The sequence below is a fragment of the Dendrobates tinctorius genome, unplaced genomic scaffold (assembly GCF_039654945.1).
Source record: "Dendrobates tinctorius isolate UK_male_01 unplaced genomic scaffold, ASM3965494v1 ptg000036l, whole genome shotgun sequence".
Classification (NCBI taxonomy): Eukaryota; Metazoa; Chordata; class Amphibia; order Anura; family Dendrobatidae; genus Dendrobates; species Dendrobates tinctorius.
Window position 1 is genome coordinate 20,018,976 of NW_027361704.1, and position 23,332 is coordinate 20,042,307.

Below are 23,332 nucleotides of genomic sequence, written 5' to 3' on the forward strand. Positions count from 1 at the left end.
CTTAGGATAGGTTATCAGTGTCTGATCTGGCACCCCCACCGATCAGCTGTTCTTGTGGCAGCAGCCAGTAATGCCCAATTGCATAGCTGCTCCGTCTTTTGATAGTGGCCGCAGCTTGGTACTGTATATCCACCTCCTGTTCAAATGAATACATAGGTATTTGAACTTCACATTTTTTCATTGAATGTGGTGTTGTAAGCTGTTTATTCTCTTTACAGCATCCTTTGATTCTGACAACTCTTCATTGCCCATTTCGGCACCATCAATGAACAGCTTGGAAACCAATCTCTATGCAAGTCAAACGTTTTTGCAAGGACATACCCCTAATTTTGGTAGACAACACTTTTCTCCACATCCTTGGACTAGTTCTTCAAATCCATGTATGTATTGATTACTTTAACTTCAATATTTTTATTTACTTAAATTATAACTTATTTAAAGGGAACCTGTCATTACATTCATGCTGCCAAACTAGAAAAAATAAAGGGCAGCATGAATCTGAGCCTGGCTGTGCAGCTTGAAATGTTTTAGTAAAGCACTGGGTTTTTAAATCTACCTGGTACAATTGCACATCCAGGCTCTGATTTCATGCTGCTCGTAGTTTGGGTAGCATGAATCTGAGAAGTTCCATTGTAAGATGTAATTATTCGTTCTGTTAGTAGACCTCTCATCTAGCTACATTTAAGCATTGTCTATATTTCAGGTCACTCTCTTGGTCCATCAGCTTTGTCTGGTTCTACATCTCCACTGCCATCGTCAACTGATCCTCAGTTGTCAGGCCCAATACAGCCAATAAACTTTACAAATGATCGCAAAATACCACCTCCTATTGGAACAGAGAGGTTAGCACGAATTCGGCAGAGTGGCTCTTGTGCTGTTGGGAACACCTACTCGACTTCTGTTGGACAAAATGGTATATGGTCATTTGGAGTCAACAGTGAGCCAGGTATGAATTTCGACAGTTACAAAAAATGTTTAAGCTAATTTTTCAAAAATCACCAACAAATATTAAAAGCAAAAAAAATTACTTTGCTTTCCCCTTGTTTTCTTTATTGATGGGCTGAGATGATTCAGTGGTTCTCTCAGGCTTTCCAGATGGCCAGAATATGTCTGCTACAGTGGTCAAGTGCCATATTTATAGCACCTATTGCAGAAGAATTCTCATGGAGAACATAGTTGGGAACATTTTTTTGTGATTTTTGGTGTCTACAACTGGTTTAGCAACTCTTGGGTGGTGGTTAGCAAAGGGGTATGTGGTTGAGCGTGACCAACAAATTCATAGTTTACTAATGTGGCATAAATTTGTGGTAGAAATTGACTCCAATCTCAGGTACTTCTTACTCCAGCCCTTCATTTAGACTGGTGTGCAAACCGGTCTTACAGGGAATCAGTAACCTCATTTTTCCGATATGAGATGCGGCCACCGCCATCAGGGGCTTATCTACAGCATTCTGCAATGCTGTAGCTAAGCCCCCGATGTAACCTGAAAGATAAAAAAAGCAAGTTAGATTATACTCACCAGGGTGTCCGGTCCGATGGTTGTCACAGTCCGGTCCGACGCCTCCCATCTTCTATCGATGCCATCCTCCTTTTTACTTCTGGCGCAGGCGTACTTTATCTGCCTTGTTGAGGGCAGAGTAAAGTACTGCAGTGCGCAGGCGCCGGAGCTCTTTGACCTTTCCCGGCGCTTGTGCACTGCAGTACTTTCTCTGCCCTGTTGATCGCAGAGTAAAGTACACCTGCGCAGGAGCCACGGCAGAAGTAAGGGAGGATGTCATCGCTAGAAGATGGGAGGCGCCGGACCGGACCGCGACACCCACCGCACCCGACTGTGCCCCCAGTAAGTATAATCTAACTTTTTTTTTTTTTTCCTTCTTTCAGGTTACATCGGGGGCCTATCTACAGCATTGCAGAATGCTGTAGATAAGCCCCTGATGGCGGTGCCGGCAGCTGATAAAGCTAAAAATAGGTGACATTCCCTTTAATGAGTTTGTGCTGTTGTCATACCTGGTGCAGGTTCTACTGGAATGCATGACGCAGGGAATCTTAGTGAACACTTTGTCATGAACTGACTTTTCAGAATCCTTCTGCATTAAAAGATGGCTCTAGCGTTCATTCAGAGATCGGAAGAGCCACCAGCAGAACTGGTGTGGCACTGAAGGTTTGATATAGGAAACCTAATAACGTACTTTGTTGTTCGTTACCTTGCTGCTGAAGAGTTGGCTATTTTAATGCAATCAACTTGATGTACGGAAACCAATGATTTTTTTTATATTTTTTTTTTAGGAGTTATAGTCTGGTTTCCAACTTTTAGGAACATTTTGTGTTATACCATTTAAAATCTTTAATGTAGGATTGCTGAAATAATTTTTTTTTTTTTTTTTAACTTTAGAAGTGTTTTCTGGGTGGTCTCAGCCAGTCATGAATGCCCAAGTATTCCATCAACCTCAGCCAGAAAACTCTGTGTTTTCAATGCACCAATATATGGAAAGGGATGAATACGGAGTGTTACATCCTTCCACTGGGTTCCATCGACCAACATCAAGCACTGTTGACTTTTCCAAAGTAAGTTCATTTTAGAAGTCTTCCCGTGGACCACAATGGAATGAAAACAAAGATCTTTCACCCATGTAGATAGTAAGAAATACAAAAAAAATCAATAATAATGAGGCAAATATTAGTGCCTAAGATTTATATCAATAATAAGCTTTATTATATTCAAATCAGACAGACTCTTCCCTACTACCACTGAATGTAGAGGGTAGAATGTGGTAACCATTGCCGAAGCTTTTCATATATAGGTACAAGCAGTTAAATAAGGAAGGGACAAAAAACGGCAGTAGAATGTGGAAGAGGTAAGATGTTACCTCGTAATCGGAGTCCTTTATTGTAGATCGTAAGTTTTTTAATAGGTCATGAGCCATATGATGAGATATCCAGCACTTGTCAAAGGTTAAAGTCCAAGCAGCTTTATTTTAACCTCTTTGTGACTGGGCCAAATTTTTCTTATTTGAATCAGATAAATTTTTATTAACAAAATTCAAATCAACAGACAAACAGTTTTGTCAAAATTAACAAGTTCACATATTTCCAAAATACCACCCTCCCCCTCCCCCTTATTATATATATGAACAGCCAATGAACATTAATATACATTAATATAGCATTCTTTTGGGATTAGCCCCTCTCCACCCAAGGTTTCCACAATGTTTCAAAAGTTTTTCCCCCTTTTCTTTTATCATAAATACTCTTCTCTGTTTACAATAAGATCAGACTATCTATAAAATTCCCGCAACATCGGCGGTTCTTCATTTATTCAATATCTAGTGATTAGTTTCCACGCAATATACAATAATCTGGCTATTGCCAGCTTCTAACAATTGTGCACCCGAATCTGCTCCACATATCCCAGAACACACACCCAGCCCCTTTAGCCTCACACCTAGGACACTCAGAGGTCTGTCTCAATCCGGCTCTATACAGCCTATCTGGAGTCCTATCTACTCTATGGAGCACATATATCTGCGAAAGTGTACCCGGCTCACTTAGTGACAATTGGGGTATAGACTCCATGATTTCTTCCCATTTATCCTCCTCTAGCCTTCCCAACTCTACTTCCCATTTCTCTTTTGCTTTAATCGGGTACCTTTTTAAAAAGGTACAGTTAGATCCATATATATTTGGACAGAGACAACCTTTTTCTAATTTTGGTTCTAGACATTACCACAATGAATTTTATACAAAACAATTCAGATGCAGTTGAAGTTCAGACTTTCAGCTTTCATTTGAGGGTATCCACATTAAAATTGGATGAAGGGTTTAGGAGTTTCAGCTCCTTAACATGTGCCACCCTGTTTTTAAAGGGACCAAAAGTAATTGGACAATTGACTCCAAGGCTATTTCATGGACAGGTGTGGGCAATTCCTTCGTTATGTCATTCTCAATTAAGCAGATATGTTACGCCGTTCCTGCGTACTCACCCGGCCATCGCTCCCACGCCGCAGCCGCCCGACATCCACGGAGGTCGAGTTGGCAGGTGCGCGGCCGGCGGCGTCCCTGCATGCAATGCGCATGCGCCATAGGCCGCGCCTCCCGCCCTGACCCGGAAGCACCTCCCTGACCAATGGCAGACCAGACAGGAGCATATCAGGCCGCTTCCCCCTGGGGGAGGTGCCTGATTGTGTTATCTAGCACACTGGCCTCGCTGTATCGTGTGCTCTCGGCTCCTGCAGTTCCGTTCTTGCCTGCTCGCCGCAGCAGCCTCTCAGTCCTGCTACCCGGGTTCCTTGCTCTCTTCTGCAGTCTTGTCTCCGGTGTTCCTGCCATCCTACTCCAGTCCTGCCTCCAGTGTTCCTGTTCCATCCTGCTCCAGTCCTGCCGTCCTACTCCAGTTTTGCCTCCAGTGTTCCTGTTCCATCCTACTCCAGTCCTGCCGTCCTACTCCAGTCCTGCCTCCAGTGTTTCTGTTCTGTCATCTATACTTCAGTCCCACAGTCCTATTCCGGTCCATCCTGAGCCGCCCCTCTCGGTACCGGCTACCGTGGTACTCGAACCCCTGGGCCTGCTCCTAACGGTCCCTGTATAGGGGTCGGTTCCACCTGGCAGCTCGCCCGGGGCCCCTCGGTGCCACGGTCCAGAGGGTCCACTCATGGAGTTTCCGGCTCCAGACTAACCACGCTAACAGTACAATCAGGCCATGGATCCCGCCGGTACCACAGCTGCCACCCAGAAAGAGTTACTCTTCCTGCGGGAGAATCAGGGATGCATTTTGTCCGTCATGAAGTCCATGGACATCCGTTTGTCGGCCCTACAGGTGACCGATCCTGGAACTGCCACGTTACTGACCAGTCTTCAACAGGAGCTGGTCCAGCAACAAGATACCCAAGCCCATATTTAGTCTCACATGGCCTCCTTTGATAGCCGCCTGTCGGCCATACGTTCTGCCGCAGCTCTGACTCCTCCCCCCGCTCCTACAGCTCTCCCGACGCCCCGCCTCACCAAACCGCCTCGCTTCACTGGGAATCCTAAGCTCTGCAGGGGGTTCTTAAATCGGTGTAGTCTCCACTTTGAATGGTTGCCGCAGCAATATCCCTCTGACCGGGCCAAAGTAGCCTTCAGTATCTCCCATCTGGAGGGAGAGGCCCTGTCCTGGTTGAATCCCCTCTGGGAACGTGACGATCCCGTTGTCTCGAGTCTTCCGGTTTTCTTGGATACTTTTCGCAGGGTCTTCGATGAGCCGGGTCGGTTAGCTGTCCTCACTGAATCACTCTTTAATCTACATCACGGTTCTCTCACGGACGGTCAGTACGCTATTCACTTTCACACTATCTCCTCTGAGCTCGGCTGGAATAACACGGCGTTCTGGCGTGGTCTTTCAGGCAGAATAAAAGATGAACTCGCAGGTCCAGAGACCCCGAACTCCTTAGAGGACCTTATTTCGCTGGCTACCCGCATTGACCTACGCTTCCAGGAGCGCGCTCGGGAGTCAGCGAGAGAGAGGAGATCCACCAGGCCAGCCCCCTTTTTCATCCGTTCTGCCAGTCCTCGGTCAGTCAAACCCATGCAGATTGACCGTCTCGACTTGACAGATACATCAGCAAGAGAGGCGGGCACAAGGTCTGTGCCTCTATTGCGGAGCTTCATCGCACTATATCCGCACCTGTCCTAAGAGACAGGGAAACTCCTCCGCTTAGGTCAGGTAAGAGAGGCCTCCCTAGGCGATGATTATTCCTCTCAACCTCTTACTATTTCTGTGCTTCTGGTTTCAGGGGAGAGACGTGGGTCCGAGATGGCCTACGTGGATTCGGGCTCGGCAGGTAACTTCATTCGGCCAGAAGAGGTGGACAAATACCAAATTCCCGTGGTTGCCCTATCTAAACCTCTCCAGATTGCCGTGGTGGATGGCAAACTGCTACAGGTGATGTCACCTTGGTCACTGAGGAAGTGGAGTTGCAAGTTGGTGCCTTACATCGAGAGAAGATAGCCTTTTACGTTTTGCCTAAGCTCTCTCACGCCATTCTACTCGGTCTCCCATGGTTAAGGACTCATCAGCCTGTACTTGATTGGTCTTTTGGGGAGATACTCTCCTGGGGGCACCCGTGCCAAGCTCGCTGTCTGATTCCTGTCCACCTGGTGGCTGCTCCTCAGCCGCTCCCAGACCTTCCTGGGTCTTCCTCCAGCCTACAGTTCCTACGCCGATGTCTTTGATAAGGAAGCGAAGGTCCTTCCTCCACACCGGCCTTTTGACTGCCCAATTGAACTTGTTCCTGGTTCAACTCCCCCAAGGGGCAGAATCTACCCCCTGTCTCCCGCTGAGACCACAGCTATGTCCGAATACATTCGAGAGAACCTCGCCAAGGGTTTTATACGGAAATCCTCATCACCCGCGGGAGCCGGGTTTTTCTTTGTCAAAAAGGACGTAACTCTACGGCTGTGCATTGACTATAGGGGTCTGAATGAAATTACCATTAAGAACAGGTACCCTCTTCCACTCATTTCGGAGCTGTTTGATCGTCTTAGAGGAGCCCGGGTCTTCTCAAGCTGGACCTCAGAGGAGCCTATAATCTGGTCCGCATCCGGGCTGGAGACGAGTGGAAGACAGCGTTCAACACTCGAGACGGCCAATACGAGTACCTGGTCATGCCCTTTTGCCTCTGCAATGCTCCTGCGGTGTTTCAAGAGTTCGTCAACGTGATCTTCCGGGACCTCTTGTACTCCTGTGTGGTCGTATACTTGGACGACATCCTCGTCTTCTCGCCAGATATCTCGTCCCACAGAAAGATTGTCCGCTTGGTGTTAGTGTCTTCGGGAGAATCGCCTGTATGCTAAGATTGAGAAATGTCCCTTCGAACAGACCTCCCTGCCGTTTCTGGGATACATTATCTCCGACGCTGGACTAAGGATGGATCCCGAGAAGCTGTCTGCCATTCTCAAATGGCTTTGCCCCGTTGGAGTAAAGGCGATTAAACGATTTCTCGGATTCGCCGATTATTACCGGCAATTCATCTCTCACTTTTCCGCCATCACAAGACCTATTTCTGCTCTCACCCGTAAAGGGGCTATTCCCAAGGATTGACCTCCGGAGGCTGAAGAGTCCTTTCTGACCCTAAAACGGGCCTTCTCCACACTCCGGTTCTGCATTACCCCGAGAGCAACCAACCTTTTGTACTTGAGGTGGATGCTTCCTCGACAGGTGCCGGGGCAGTATTGTCCCAGAGATCCGCCTACGGTCGTCTGCACCCTTGTGGCTTTTTCTCGAAGGCCTTTTCTCCATCCGAGTGTAACTACTCGATCGGCGACCGGGAACTCCTGGCCATCAAGTTGGCCTTGGAGGAGTGGCGTCACCACCTGGAAGGAGCTGTCCATCCCTTTGTCATCTTCTCGGTTCACAAGAATCTGGCCTATCTCCAGTCTGCCCAGAGACTTAACCCTCGTCAGGCCTGATGGTCCTTGTTTTTCGCCCTATTTGACTTCAAGCTCTGTTTCCGTCCTGGCAACAAAAATACCAAAGCCGACGCTCTGTCCAGGGTCTTTCAGCCACACAAAACCACGGAGGAACCCTCGCATATCATTGACCCCACTAGGATCATCACAGTGGCCCCAGTGAACTGGCTTGCTCCTCCTCCTGGCAAAACGCTTGTGCCTGAGAACCTCAAGTGAAAAGTCCTCCTATGAGGGCACTCCTCCAAACTGGCTGGCCATGCCGGGATCAAGAAGACCCTGGATCTTATCTCGCGTCAATATTGGTGGCCCACGCTTCGCCAAGATGTACTCGATTTTGTGGCCTCTTGTCCATCCTGTGCAAAAAACAAAGCGCCACGAAGACCTCCGTCCGGCTTGTTGCTGCCGTTGCCCGTTCCTGCTGTCCCTTGGGAAAACATTGCCATGGATTTCATCACCGACCTGCCCTGTTCTTCTGGCTGCACAGTCATCTTGGTGGTGGTGGATCGTTTTTCCAAGATGGCCCACTTCGTCCCTCTGCCCGGTCTTGCCTCGGCTCCGGAGCTGGCCAAAGTCTTCGTCCACCAAATCTTCAGACTCCATGGACTACCTCAACGCATTGTGTCGGACCGAGGGGTTCAGTTTACCTCCAAGTTCTGGCGATCGCTTTGTAAGCTCATGAACATTTCCCTTGACTTCTCCTCAGCCTACCATCCACAGTCCAACGGGCAGGTGGAGCGCACACCTACGTCATTTCTCCAACGCCCACCAGAACGATTGGGTTGACTTACTTCCCTGGGCAGAGTTCGCTTACAACAACCATGCTGGTGAGTCCTCGGCCAAGTCTCCGTTTTTCATTGTGTTCTGCAGACATCCTGGTGTTCCTCTTCCAATAACTCCTGCCTCCGAGGTACCCGCGGCCAACGCTTTGTCCTCAGAGTTTTCCAAGATCTGGGCAGAGACCAACACGTCACTCAAGAAGTCCGCTGATCGGATGAAGAATTTTGCCGACAAGAGATTGGATCCTCCACCCTATCGTGTTGGGGACAAGGTCTGGCTCTCATCCAAATTCATCCGGTTGAAACTGCCCTCTTACAAGTTGGGGCCAAGCTACATCGGTCCGTTTGAAATTCTTGGACATATCAATGAAGTCGCCTACAAATTGAGGTTGCCTGCTTCGCTCCGGGGCCGAACACCTTCCATGTCTCTCTCCTGAAACCTGTGGTGCTGAATCGCTTCCATTCCTTGCCTGATTCCGGTCCTTAGCCGGTGGGTGCCGATGATGTCTTTGAAGTGGAGGACATTATCGCCATGAAGAAGGTTAGAGGTAGGACATTTTTCCTTGTTGACTGGAAGGGCTTTGGTCCTGAGGAGAGATCCTGGGAGCCTCGGGAGAATATCAATGCTCCCCGTATCCTCAAGAGATTTCTTGCTAATGTCCGGGGAGGGCGGCTTAGGGAGGGGATACTGTTACGCCGTTCCTGCGTACTCACCTGGCTATCGCTCCCACGCCACAGCCTCCCGCTGGCGTCCCTGCATGCAATGCGCATGCGCCTGTCATGTCGGACGCTATTCACACCACAGCGTCCGGCAGGCAGAGGTAGTTCCACCTCCGTCCACTATAGCCTCAATGGTGCCGGCTTGATTTTCTCAGGCTATCTGGGGTTAATCTAGCTGGAGATCAGGTTGGATGTTGGTCACGCCCACGGTCTTTAAATAGTCGTGCTGGCCTATGGGCGTCGCCGATTATAGCTTGTGTTTCATACCAATTGGTTCCGGTCTGGAGTGGAGGTGTTGGAGAGAGAGAGAGATTCGTATCTGGTGGCGTATGATCCGTTGTTACCTTTTCGCCTTCCCATATTTGTGTTTTGTTGTGCCCTGTTCACATTACTGTATAGTCCTGTGTGTATGCGGCGCTGTGCAGTTTAAGTTCTCCCTGTCTGTCATTACTGTGTGGGGCTTTGGTGGTTTGTTTCCTCACTGGGTGGAGGGTTAAGCTTAGGGCTGAACAGGAAATAAGGAAAGGTTGGAGGCTCAGGCATTTGCACCATCAGCAAAAACCCTGGGTTGAGGGTCAGACAGGGTTTCCCCTAGTTAAAGGGACACCACAGGGGCCCCGGGTATTTCAGCCTTAGTTGACCTAAGCCCCACGTGACAGCGCCATAGGCCGCGCCTCCCTCCTGCTTCTTGTGCTCCAGCTATGCCCTGACCCGGAAGCACCTCCCTGACCAATGGCAGACGAGACAGGAGCATATCAGGCCACTTCCCCCTGGGGGAGGTGCCTGATTGGTGTGTTTCCTAGCACACTGGCGTCGCTGCATCGTGTGCTCTCGGCTCCTGCAGTTCCGTTCTTGCCTGCTCTCCGCAGCAGCCTCTCAGTCCTGCTACCCGGGTTCCTTGCTCTCTTCCGCAGTCCTGTCTCCGGTGTTCCTGCCATCCTACTCCAGTCCTGCCCTCCAGTGTTCCTGTTCCATCCTGCTCCAGTCCTGCCGTCCTACTCCAGTTTTGCCTCCAGTGTTCCTGTTCCATCCTACTCCAGTCCTGCCGTCCTACTCCAGTCCTGCCTCCAGTGTTCCTGTTCCATCCTACTCCAGTTCTGCCGTCCTACTTCAGTCCTGCCTCCAGTGTTCCTGTTCCATCCTGCTCCAGTCCTGCCGTCCTACTACAGTCCTGCCTCCAGTGTTTCTGTTCTGTCATCTATACTTCAGTCCCACAGTCCTACTCCGGTCCATCCTGAGCCGCCCCTCTCGGTACCGGCTACCATGGTACTCGAACCCCTGGGCCTGCTCCTAACGGTCCCTGTATAGGGGTCGGTTCCACCTGGCAGCTCGCCCGGTGCCACGGTCCAGAGGGTCCACTCCTGGTGTTTTCGGCTCCAGACTACCCATGCTAACAAGATAAAAGGCCTAGAGTTGATTTGAGGTGTGGTGCTTGCATTTGGAAGGTTTTGCTGTGAAGGAAACATGCGGAATAATCTCCATGGTGAAGAGAAACCCCTTCACAACAGCCAACCAAGTGAACAACACTCTCCAGGAGGTAGGCATATCAATATCCAAATCTACCATAAAGAGAAGACTGCATGAAAGTAAATACAGAGGGTTCACTGCATGGTGTAAGCCACTCATAAGCATCAAGAATCAAAAGGCTAGACTGGACTTTGCTAAAAAAACATCTAAAAAAGCCAGCACAGTTCTGGAAGAACATTCTTTGGACAGATGAAACCAAGATCAACCTCTACCAGAATGATGGAAAAAGAAAAGTATGGCGAAGGCATGGTACAGCTCATGATCCAAAGCATACCACATCATCTGTAAAACACGGCGGAGGCAGTGTGATGGCTTGGGCATGCATGGCTGCCAGTGGCACTAGGTCACTAGCGTTTATTGATGTGACACAGGACAGAAGCAGCTGAATGAATTCTGAGGTATTCAGAGCCATTCTGTGTGCTCAGATCCAGCCAAATGCAGCCAAACTGATTGGTCGTCGTTTCATACTACAGATGGACAATGACCCAAAACATAAAGCCAAAGCAACCCAGGAGTTTATTAAAGCAAAGAAGTGGAATATTCTTGAATGGCCAAGTCAGTCACCTGATCTCAACCAAATTGAGCATGCATTTCACTTGTTAAAGACTAAACCAGACAGACAGACATAGCTACTATACACAGTGGTTGCCCATAAATCCTGCAAATTACAAAAAAATACTGACCTTTGCTATCTATATGATTTTCAATTTCCTCAAAGGGTGTGGATGCTCCTATCAATAAAGAGACCCCCTAGCATACGAAGAATATGTTGAGTGATATGCCCTCCAAATCAACCTCCTCTTCAACACTTCCACCTTCTCCCCAGTTAAATGCATCTTCTAGCATACGAAGAATATGTGGAGTGATATGCCCTCCCAATCCACCTCCTCTTCAACACTTCCACCTTCTCCCCAAGTAAATGCGTCTTCTGAAGGCATTTCACATCCGGACTCCTCTTCCTAACATATTCCATAATCACCGTTCTCCACGTTCCCTATGACATTCCTCTTATATTCCAACTAAAGACTTTAATTCCATCCCCCATCATATGGTCTCGTGTGCAAGTTCCTGACCCGTTAAAATAGAATGCTGTTCCTTGTACGTTATAAAACCCATTTGTAAACAATAAAACAATGTCACGTGCCCGAAAATGGCACCAATAAGAAACGTCAACCCGTCCCGCAAAGAGTAAGACACACATGACTCTGACTCTGTGGGCCAAAATATGGAAAAAATATAGCTCTCAAAATGTGGTGATGCAAAAACTATTTTTACAATAAAAAGCGTCTTTTAGCATATGACAGCTGCTAAACATAAAAACCCACCATAAATAGTAAATCAAACCCCCCTTTATCACCCCCTTAGTTAGGGAAAAATAATAAAATTAAAAAAAAAATGTATTTCCATTTTCCCATTAGGGTTAGGGCTAAGATTAGGGTTAGGGGTGTGTTGGGGTTAGGGTTTGAGTTAGAAATGGGGGGTTTCCACTAGGCACATCAGGTGCTCTCCAAACACAACATGGCGTCTGATCTCAATTCCAGCCAATTCTGCGTTGAAAAAGTCAAACGGTGCTCCATCCCTTCCAAGCTCTGCCATGCGCCCAAACAGTGCTTTAGTTACCCCCCACATATGGGGTATCCGCCTACTCAGGACAAATTGCACAACAACTTTTGGGGTCCAGTTTCTCCTGTTACCCTTGGGAAAATAAAAATTGGGGGTGAAAAGATCATTTTTGTGGAAAAAATATGATTTTTTTAATTGTACGGCTGTACGTTATAAACTTCTGTGAAGCCCTTGGGAGTTCAAAGTTCTCACCACAGATCTAGATTAGTTCCTTGGGGGATCTAGTTTCCACAATGGTGTCATTTGTGGGGGGTTTCCACTGTTTTGGCACATCCAGGGGCTCTCCAAACGTGACATTGGGTCCGATGTGAATTCCAGCGAATTTTGTGTTGAAAAAGTCAAACTGCGCTCCTTTCCTTCTGAGCTCTGCCATGCGCCGAAACAGTGGTTCCCCCCCACATATCAAGTATCAGCGTACTCAGGAAAAATTGCGCAATAACTTTTGCTGTCCAATTTCTCCTGTTACCCTTGGTAAAATAAAATTTGGACCTGAAGTAATTTTTTTTGTGAAAAAAAGTTAAATGTTCACTTTTTTTTTTTAAACATTCAAAAAATTCCTGTGAAGCACCTGAATGTTTAATAAACTTCTTGAATGTGGTTTTGAGCACCTTGAGGGGTGCAGTTTTTAGAATGGAGTCACTGTTGGGTATTTTCTATCATATAGACCCCTCAAAGTGACTTCAAATGTGTGGTCCCTAAAAATAAAATTGTGTTGTAAAAATGAGAAATCGTTGGTCAACTTTTCACCCTTATAACGTCCTAACAAAAAAAAAATTTTGGTTCCCAAATTGTGCTGACGTAAAGTAGACGTGGGAAATGTTATTTATTAAGTTTTTTTTGTGCCATATCTCTGTGATTTAAGGGCATAAAAATTCAAAGTTGGAAAATTGTGAAATTTTCAACATTTTTGCCAAATTTCCTTTTTGTTTCACAAATAAACTCAAGTTATATCAATTAAATTTTACCACTAACACGAAAAACAATATATCACGAGAAACCAATGTCAGAATCACCGGGATACATGGAAGCGTTCTAGAGTTATTACCTCATAAAGGGACAGTGGTCAGAATTGGCCTGGTCATGAACGTGCAAACCACCCTTGGGGGTAAAGGGGCTAATCCAGACAGTCATATCACATAAAATAGTCTTTAAGTAACATTTACCTCATGTCTGCTTTACATCCACACCATTTTTAAAATATATTTTTAGGTTTAAAATTGTAGCAGCAAGTCTTCATTTTTTTCAAGGATAGCTATAAAAAAATGTTTTGTGTGTTGTTTTTTTTTTTTTTTTTTGTTTTTTTTTTTTTTAGGGACTATTATGTTTAAATGACTTTGGGGGACCTTTATGTCACAAAATCCCCAAAAGTGAGACCGTTTTAAAAACTGCACCCCTCAACATATTCATAACTGCTGTCAGGTAGTTCATTAACCTAACCCCTCGGATGCTTTTCAGGAAGTTGGATGACAAGAGGGAAAAATGTTGCTTTCCAGGACGTCCACTTGACAGCACCATGGAGGACGTCCTCCTCCTCCTTACAGGGACAGGAAAAGCACACGAGAGGTTAAAAGGTCATGTCCCACCCCCTTTCCCTCGGTGTTTTTCCTGTCCCTGCACGGAGGGACACACGAGAGACCGCGGTGAACTTACCGAAGGGGCTCAGGAGATCGTGCGGTCAGTCCAATCCTTCCCCTGTCAAGAGTTCCCGGGGCCGAAACTCCCCGAGGGGGGAGTCCCTCTGCTCCAAAGGCCAGGAGCAGGACGACGCTCCTGGAGGGAGCCGTTCCTCCCTGTGGGAGGCTCTCGGCTCCATGATACACCGCCATATCAGGCGAAGGTCGGCTCCTCGCAGACGGCTGGCCGAGCGTGCACCGACAAAGACAGCGTGGTCGGCGCAGGAACGGGAGGCTGCCTTTCGGCTCCAGCAGTCCGCCATAGCAGGCGGGAGTCGGCTCCCCGCAGGTGGCTGGCCGAGCGGGCGCCGGCGGCAGGAGAACAGGCACAGGCGCAGCCCGGGCAGGAAGTGGAAGGAGGCGGCCTATCGCGAGATTTCGCGCGTCACATCCTGTGACTTCTCACGCCGGGTTTGAATTCCAGCGTGCGCCCAGAAGCCCACATCGCTCTGGAAGCACAGATTGCGCAGGATGGAAGGAAACACTCCGGCAGGTGGAGGGGTAAGTGCGCATGGCGCAGACCACCCTCCCCATACCCATTTCCGTAGCCTGGGACTGAGACGGTTACCCCATCTTGTATTATTAGGATAAAGGAACCCCAGCAGACTCCCCCTCTGGGGTGAAGGACCCGGCTAAAGCCACCTCCAAGTCGGTCTGATGCCCTGTATGCAGGGTAAAGCTGCCAGACACCTATAACAAGACCCTATGCGGGCCCTGTAACTCAAGGGTCATAGGCGAGGAACAGCCATCCCTCCTTTCCGAGATGAGATCATTGATAAGGGAGGAAGTCCAGGCCTCTAGAGCCAGCCTCGCACTGCGTCAGTCCTCCAGCCCAGGGCCAAGCCGCAAGCGCCCAAGGTGGGAAGCTGATCCACTTTCAGAAGCAAGCCCTAGCGAGGAGTCCGACTTCCGTGATTCAGATCAGGAGGAAGAAGGCGAGATCCCGTGGGATAGACAGGATCAGAGCAGGAAGTACCTGTTTAGACTGTAGGACACAGATGAGTTGGTCCAGGCAGTCAGAAATACTATGCAAATGGAGGAAATCCCTAAACCGCAGTTCAGACAGGACTTAATGTTTGGAGGACTGGTAGCTCCAGAGACAGGTCGTGTTCCGCGTAAGTGAGCACATCAAGACGATGGTCCAGGAGGAGTGGAAAGAGGCAGAACGTCGGTTGATACTCTCCCGAGACTTTAAAAATAGACTGCCTTTTGATCCCGAGGAAACAAGGGCAGGGGACGAAGTCCCTAAAATAGACGTTCCAGTAGCCAGGGTTACCAAGAAGACGGCCATCCCATTTGAGGACTTGTCAAGTCTCCGAGACCCGATGGATAGGAAGACGGACGTCTTGTTAAAAAGAACATGGGAGACGTCGGCGGCTCTTATCAGGGCCAACATAGCAGCCACCTCGGTGGCCAGGTCTATGTTTTTGTGGATGGGGCAGTTGGAGGAGCACCTAACCAACAAGACCCCTAGATCAGAGATCTTAGTATCGCTTCCCCTTATGAAATCGGCCACTGCGTTCCTGTCGGATACGTCGGCGGAGTCAGTGAGGTTTGCAGCCAGAAACAGCTCCCTATCTAATGCAGCCCGAAGAGCAGTCTGGTTTAAATCCTGGTCGGAAGATAACGCCTCTAAAACAAAGCTATGCGCCATCCCCTTCTCGGGCCTGAGGGTATTCGGTCCAGCCCTAGATAACATTCTAGAGCTAGTGTCTGACAAAAATAAAGGTTACCAGAGGAAAAACCCAAGCGGCCCCAGTCCTTTCGGAGAGGCTCCTTCTCTAGGAGACAGACTGACTTCAGGGGTCAAGCTAAGTCCAATAGAGGCTCATAAAGGAGCTCCTACAGCCAAGGTGGGAGGAACAAGGGTTCCTTGTTCGCGTTAACTTCCAGATCTAGGAGGCAATGACGCCATAGGTATTGGGGGGAGACTGCGCCACTTCGCAGCCATCTGGTCCCGGATCACCCAAAATCAGTGGGTCCTCAGAACCATCGCGGAGGGCTACAGTATAGAGCTCTACTCTCCTCCGCCCGACAGATATATTGCCCCCACCGTTGTCCAGGCGGACTCCGCAATGTGGACGGATCTTCTGGACATGGTCAACTCAAAAGTGATAGTACCAGTTCCCCCGATGGAAAGAGGAAGAGCGCATTACTCTTCCCTGTTCTCGATCGTAAAGCCATCCGGCGAGGCCCGTACCATCATAAACCTGAAGCCACTAAATGCCTGGGTCAGGTACGAGAGATTCCGGATGGAACCAATCCGATCCGCAATACTCCAAATAGACAGGGATGCAGTCATGTGCACCCTAGACCTAAAAAAGGCATACTACCAGGTCCCTATCCATCCCTCATCCCAGAGGCTACTAAGGTTTGCTGTCAGTTTGTCAGCCCGGACCTGCCAGTTCCAGTGCCTTCCATTTGGGTTAGCTTCAGCTCCCAGAATCTTTACAAAGCTGGTGGTGGAGATGGTGGCCTACCTGAGGGATCAAGGTGTCGTGATCATTCCATATCTAGACGACTTCCTACTGGTGGCAAGATCAGAAGAAGCGCTCATTCGAGACAGAAACAGAGCAACGACCGTAATGGAGTCCCTCGGCTGGGTGATCAATTGGACGAAGTCGGACCTCAGACCAGAGACAAAGTATTTCTCGGTGTCCTTCTAGACTCGGCCAGCAGAATATCCCGGCTACCCGAGAGGAAGCAGAGATCTATTCAGACCAGGGTCGGAGACCTGCTGGAGCAACAAGGCTCCATTAGAGAGGCAATGGAAGTTTTGGGCCTCATGACGGCCTGCATCCCATGTGTTCGGTGGGCGCAGTTCCACTCGATCATTACAGAGGGAGATCCTCGCAAAGTGGGACAGAGAAGACAGACGTCGCTCGACAAACCCCTATGGCTGCCAGAATGGGTGAAGGAGTCTTTACGATCGTGGACACAGCCCTGAAACCTTCAGGTAGGCGTACTATGGACAACCGCTCCATACGTGGTAGTCACCACAGACACCAGTACGTGGGGATGGGGAGCTCACATAGGAAGGAAGATCTTCCAGGGAAGATGGCCAGTAGAAATCAGGACCAGATCCTCCAATTTCAGAGAGCTCTACGCGGTCTGGGAAGCGCTGCGGCAAAACCAGGCAGTACTAAGGAATCGTCACGTTCGCATAATGTCCGACAATGTAACGGCAGTGGCATTCCTGAAGCACCAAGGAGGGCCCAGACATCAACCACTGCAGGCCCTGGTGGGAAGAATATTCGCTTGGGCAGAGCGAACAGTCAGATCGGTGACCGCAGTACACTTAGAAGGTACCCAGAACGAAGTAGCAGACTACTTGAGCAGACAACAGATCCACCTGACGGAGTGGGAACTGAACGGCAAAATCTTCAACCATCTCTGTCAGCGTTGGGGGACCCCCAGTATAGATCTATTCGCAAGCCGAAAGAACTCAAAGGTCCCCAGATTCTACTCGTTGAATCCGGCGGATCATCCGGAGGCCGTAGATGCCCTGAGCCAGACTTGGGGAGAACCCCTCTCTTATGCGTTCCCACCACTGGCCCTCATACCGGCAGTGCTCAGGAAGATATGCGAGGACCACGCAAGAGTGATGTTGATCGTTCCATACTGGCCGAGGAGGAGCTGGTTTTCCCTGCTAGGAGCCATGGCAGTAGGAAATCCAGTTGAACTACCCCTGTGGAAGGACATCATTCACCAGGGCCCAATCCACCACCCGAACCCAGCAAGACTCCACCTATCGGCTTGGATCCTGAGAGGGACATCCTGAAGGCAAAGTGGTTGTCGGATCAGGTCATATCCACCCTACAGGCCAGTAGGAAACCGGTGACATCTGCAATCTATCGAAAGATATGGAAAAGATTCTGTCTGAAGGGTGGCAGGTCCGATCTCGTGGCTAGCACCACTGACCTCCCTAGCATACTAAATTTTTTGCAGTCAGGGTTTAATAAAGGCCTTAAGCCCAGCACTCTAAAAGTCCATATCTCGGCCTTGAGTGCCTTCTTCAATTACCAGTTAGCTTCCCATCCCTGGGTAATAAGATTCATAAGAGCTACGCAGCGCCTGCGCCCCACGATTAGGCAGCTCACCCCGCCTTGGGACCTGGGCCTGGTACTCGGGTTTCTCTGTACAGACCCCTAAGCCCCCAGCGAGAAAATAACCATCTCTTCTCTTACTCGTAAGACGGCCTTCCTGGTAGCCCTTACTACGGCCAAAAGAATAGGGGAGATCCAGGCCCTGTCCACTAAGGACCCATATCTCCAGATAAGAGACGACAGTATAATTTTAAGATTGGACCCGGCATTTATCCCAAAGGTAGCATCTTCTAAAAATATAAGCCAGGAGATAGTGTTGCCATCTTTCTGTGATAATCCCTGTAATAAAAAGGAGTAGCGTCTTCACTCACTGTATGTGAGGCGCGCGGTCCTAGACTATATTAAAGCCACCAATGGTTGGCGCATTGACCCAAATCTGTTCATCCTTTTTGGGGGTAAAAATAAAGGGAAAAAAGCCTCTAAGACATCCATCGCACAATGGATTACCTCAGTAATCTGACGCCTACCAAGCCGAAGGCGCCAGTCCGCCAAATTCCGTAAAGTCCCACTCTACGAGGGCAGTATCGGCCTCATGGGCCGAGCGGGTGGGGGCCTCGGTCGATCAAATCTGTAGAGCAGCAACCTGGGCCAGTCTTAACACATCAAGCTTATAGTGCTTACAGAATGTATTATCTGGTCAACAGACTGCATTTGGGAGAAAAGTTCTCCAGGCGGTAATCCCACCCTGAGGAGGTGCTTTGGTACTCTCCATGGTGCTGTCAGGTGGACGTCCTGGAAAATAGGTATTAGACCTACCGGTAATGATGTTTCCAGGAGTCCATCCTGACAGCACGGGTAGTTCCCTCCCTATTTACGTTATCTCACGATTATTTCTTGTCATATGCTGTAATATGATTGTTTCATTAAACTGTAACTTGCATTATCCACGTTGTGGTACTTGTTAAATCACTGAGGGAAAGGGGGTGGGACATGACCTTTTAACCTTTCGTGTGCTTTTCCTGTCCCTGTAAGGAGGAGGAAGGATGTCCTCCATGGTGCTGTCAGGATGGACTCATCGAAACATCATTACCGGTAGGTCTAATACCTATTTTTACCACTTAAATGTTGCTAACTTTTGAACAGGCCACTATAGCCGTTATTTGGCCATGAATTGTCATGTCCAACCTCAGGGCCACACAATCATGATCTTAGGATGCTGATGGGGTTAAAGAGGGAGCCCCGACACTCTAACAATCTAGAAACTGTTGTCACTATCGACAGCAGCATCTAAAGGTTAAGAAGCTATGGTTGGTGCCAACACCTGTCGAGGCTGATGCTGCAGGGTGTCAAGCTGTAGTGTACAGCCAACAGCTGCTGCATTTTCATCCGTTGACAGATGCTATTGTCTGATTTGTGAGGTCAGTAAAAAGACGTATTGGTGGTCACTAAGGGGTAAGTTTATTAAAGGCAAACATCAACATGTTGAATTTTTGCTTCACTTCCCGAACATATACTGCGATTTATCAAAGCAAATGTGCCAAAATTCTGTCGTAAATCTGAGAAGCTGCAGAAACTTTACTGAACCCGGGGTTGCGAGTCAAAATAAATGTTTCATGCTATTTTCATCCATCTCTGCCAAAATGGGTGAATCTAGTTGCAGTGTTCCTTACCACACAAACTTTACTCCATTTCCTACCTCTTAATGAATCAGGAGTTTGTAACTTCAACATGCTTCATCAAGACCAGGCGTGAGCAAATGTTTACATGGCTTTCAGATGGAAGTCTTTACAACTTTATGTTGAGCATTTTATCTATTTAAATTGTTGCACAATTTTTAGATTCTGTTCTTAACAGATTAATGAACCTCTGACCATATTGGCTTCTGAGAGACTCTGCCTCTCTAACATGCTCCTTTTGTAAATTGACCCTCGTTTTTTTTTTTATTTTTAGACAGAATGGAAATACTTCTAACCTTTTGATGTGCTTTGTTTGGTTATGAATAAAAAAAAAAAAGACTAAGATTTCCAAATCATTTCAGTCGTCTTATGTTCTCTACATTTTACACAACATCTCAAATTTTTGGGAATTAGTGATGTTTTAAAGAGAATAGGTCATGTCTCCAAATTGTATTAACTTGCAGATAAGAGTTCAATCTTCAGGTTAATCTAAAGTTGTGCAGCCGCCACACTGAAAGCTACCAGGAGAAAGTATTCTCTATTTCTCCCAGCAGCCTTTGGCTCTGTCATAGAGGTTCAGCTTCAATAACAGCTCAATACATAGTGAGCAGTGGCTTTAACAATCCCCCAGCAATGGCTGACAGCTGACTCTGCAGTGCATCAGTTCGAAGACTGCTATCGGTCAGTGTCGGGGTGTGGTTACAGCCGTCGCTTACTCTGTACTGAGCGATGACTGAAGCTGCGCCTCTGACTAAAAGCTGGAGGCTGCCTAGAGGAATTTGGTTATTTCCTCCTGGTAGCAGAGCTTTCAGTACTGCAGCCTCACGGCATTAGAGTGCCATTAAACCTGCAGGTTAATAGCATTTTTTTATATGACAGATTCCCTTAACTATTTCTTTTAGCTACCATGGTATGTTCCCACTCAAACATACATTCTTTATATTCTCTTCTGTGAGAGATTTTTTATTTTGTCACATCGTATGTGATAAGTGTGGACATAAGAGCATTTTATGCCCCATAATCTTACTTGTATGGTTGGAGCTCAAGTGTGAGGAATGACTGCTGTGGGCATGCAGCATTCTATTCGCTACTAATGAATTATGATGCAGGGAGGTTTATACATTGCCTGTAGAGGTATCCCCACATTAGATAGTGAGGAATGCTTATTTCAGGTGATTTGTAAAACAAAAAATATAATTTTTGTGGCTAAACATTTTTTTTTTTTCATCCTCTTAGGCCATGCCAGGAACATGGACATCACCGCCTCTTGGAACTGCACATCTAAAATATGTTAATTAAGATACAGCTGAACACCATTTAAGACTTGGATTGGGATGCCCGGAAGAATTTAAAAGGCTTGTCTACTGCTTGGTCAACCCATTCTCAAATGCTAATTAAAGAATGATTAATTGAACAACACTTTCCTCCTACTGGTGGGCTGCAGTGCTCGTGTGATCTAACGTCATGCAAGATAAAGCAGATAAATCGCTAGAACAGCACCAGTCTGAGAGTAGAGTTTTGCCCATCTCCCCCTCCCCCTGTACCCATTATTTTACAATTGAAGACGTATAGCATTTAAGAAGGGGTTGTTCAAACAGGTGACAACCCCTTTATTATTTTTTCAGTTACGGTTATTTGTTTTCTTAAATGCCACTTGTGTTGGGGACATTACATTGTAAAAGCAAACTTCAGCCTTACTCTTCTCTGATTGAAAAATCACTTCATGCAATCCTGTTTAAAAGAAACGGCAATGGTATACCTTCCACTTTTACATACATGGGCTGTAATGACTTTCAGTTGAATTTAAGTTCTTGTTTTATGTTCCTCTTGTTAAAATGACCATTCATCCCAAATATTTAATAAAACGTTTCTTCATAGTATGTGTTGTCAATAAAGTAACAAAAGTAGAACATATATACTAATTCAACATCATTAGAGGTTTCCTGCAATATACCTACAGAGAAAAGCTATATCATTTAGACCAAGGGTATCCAACCTTATGGTGTTTGCAGGCCACACCAGAAGAACAGTTAGTTGTCTTGGGCCTAACATGAAATACATAAACACTAACAAATGCTTGTTAGCAAAAAACCATGCACCACCACAGATGGGGAAAAATTTCCTTGCATTGTGTAGCTGCCCATCAAGAGAGTATTAAAATATATAAGTCCAAAGATTGCAAGTACTAATATAGAAAAATTTAGAATAAAACTCTATACTGAGACTGCTGAATATACATCACATGGGAGACACTGAGAGTGCTGTATACAAGGCATAGACCCTATTTATCTTGGGATACACTGTAGTATATAGACTCATCCAGACCCTGGAGATACAAAGCTACAGAGCTTGTGATAGTGGACAGGAGAGCAGAGTATGCCCACAGTGCCCACAAAGAACATCCTTATGTTGGCACTTCTTAGTGTCTAACTCAGTGGTTCCCAAACGGCAGTCCTCACGGACCCCAACAGGTCATGTTTTCAGGATTTTCTTAGTATTTCACAGGTGATAGAAGTATCATCAAGGCATCAGGAATTGTTTCACATGTGTAACTCTATGGAAATCCTGAAAACATGACCTGTTGGGGTCCGTGAGGACTGGAGTTTGGGAACCACTGGTCTAACTTAACCCCTTAATGACCAAGCTTTTTTCGTTTTTCACTCCCCTTCTTCCCAGAGCCATAACTTTTTTTTTTTATTTTTTCCATCAGTATGGCCGTGTGAGGGCTTATTTTTTGTGGGACGAGTTGTACTTTTGAATGACATCATTGGATTTAGCATGTCGTGTACTCGAAAACGTGAAAAAAATTCCAAGTGCGGTGAAGTTGTAAAAAAAAAAAAGTGCAATCCCACACTTGTTTTGTTTGGCTTTTTTGCTAGGTTCACTAAATGCAAAACTGACCTGCCATTATGATTCTCCAGATCATTCCGAGTTCATAGACACCAAACATGTCTAGGTTCTTTTTGATCTAAGTGGTAAAAAAAAATTCCAAAACGTGCTAAAAAAAAAAAAAATGCACCATATTCCGATGCCTATAGTGTCTCCATTTTTCGTGACCTGGGGTTGGGTGAAGGCTTATTTATTCGGTCGTCCATGACAGCACCACCTGAGAGGGGATCCGCCCTTTAGGAACAGGAAACCTACAGATACAAAAGGGTGGCACCTTTCCCACGCATCAGTTGGTTTCCTGTTCCTAGAGGACAGGACTCTCTACAGATCGTCCGTCATGGAGTCGTCGTTGAGTACCCAGGCCGGCTGACTGACCCAGGTAGCGAGGGGGTCTCCTACCTCGGTCAGTGCGGGGTCCCTGGAAGCGCCACGGTGGGGCCGGGTAGGTCACCACGGCCGTGGACGGAGCAGGTGGAGCAGGGGTCCGGTGGATGCCGTCTCCAAAACGCCAGCACCTGGTATGTATGCCCCGGTCCTGCTGCGCTTCCCCAGGCCGGTCCTCCCGGTCAGTGCGGGCTCATGGCGGGGTGGCTGGGGGGCATTCCGGTCAGGAGGCGCTGTGCGGCTCCTTCGCGCGCGCTCCCGCAGGGCTCTGATGAGCGGCGGAAGTGACGCGGCGGAAGGGGCGGAGCGATAGCGCCGATACCGGAAGTCGGATATGCGGCCCTCCCCTTTGGAGTGGCAGTCGCTCCCCGAGTGTTTACTAAAGTAATAGCGGAGGTCATGGCCCATCTACGTGAATCGAACATTCTGGTGATCCCCTACCTGGATGATTTTCTTATTGTAGGTAAAACGGCGAATCATTGTTTACAACAGCTACAAAACACAATGTCTGCCCTAGAACGGTTAGGATGGTTGCTGAACGTCAAAAAGTCTCGGTTGCAACCAATGAAAGTCCA

General features: G+C 47.6%; 1 protein-coding gene across 1 annotated transcript in view; it reads left to right on the forward strand.

Annotated features, from left to right (window-relative positions):
* The window catches only part of LOC141087894 (ankyrin repeat and KH domain-containing protein 1-like), a 292,502-nt gene extending 271,138 nt beyond the window's left edge, over positions 1-21,364 (forward strand). The window contains exons 30-33 of the mRNA XM_073573744.1: positions 219-380; positions 704-946; positions 2,393-2,565; positions 20,721-21,364. Of these exons, the coding sequence (XP_073429845.1) occupies positions 219-380; positions 704-946; positions 2,393-2,565; positions 20,721-20,783 (641 nt within the window). The 3' untranslated portion in view covers positions 20,784-21,364. The remainder of the gene's footprint in view (positions 1-218; positions 381-703; positions 947-2,392; positions 2,566-20,720) is intronic.
* Positions 21,365-23,332: the final 1,968 nt, after the last annotated feature.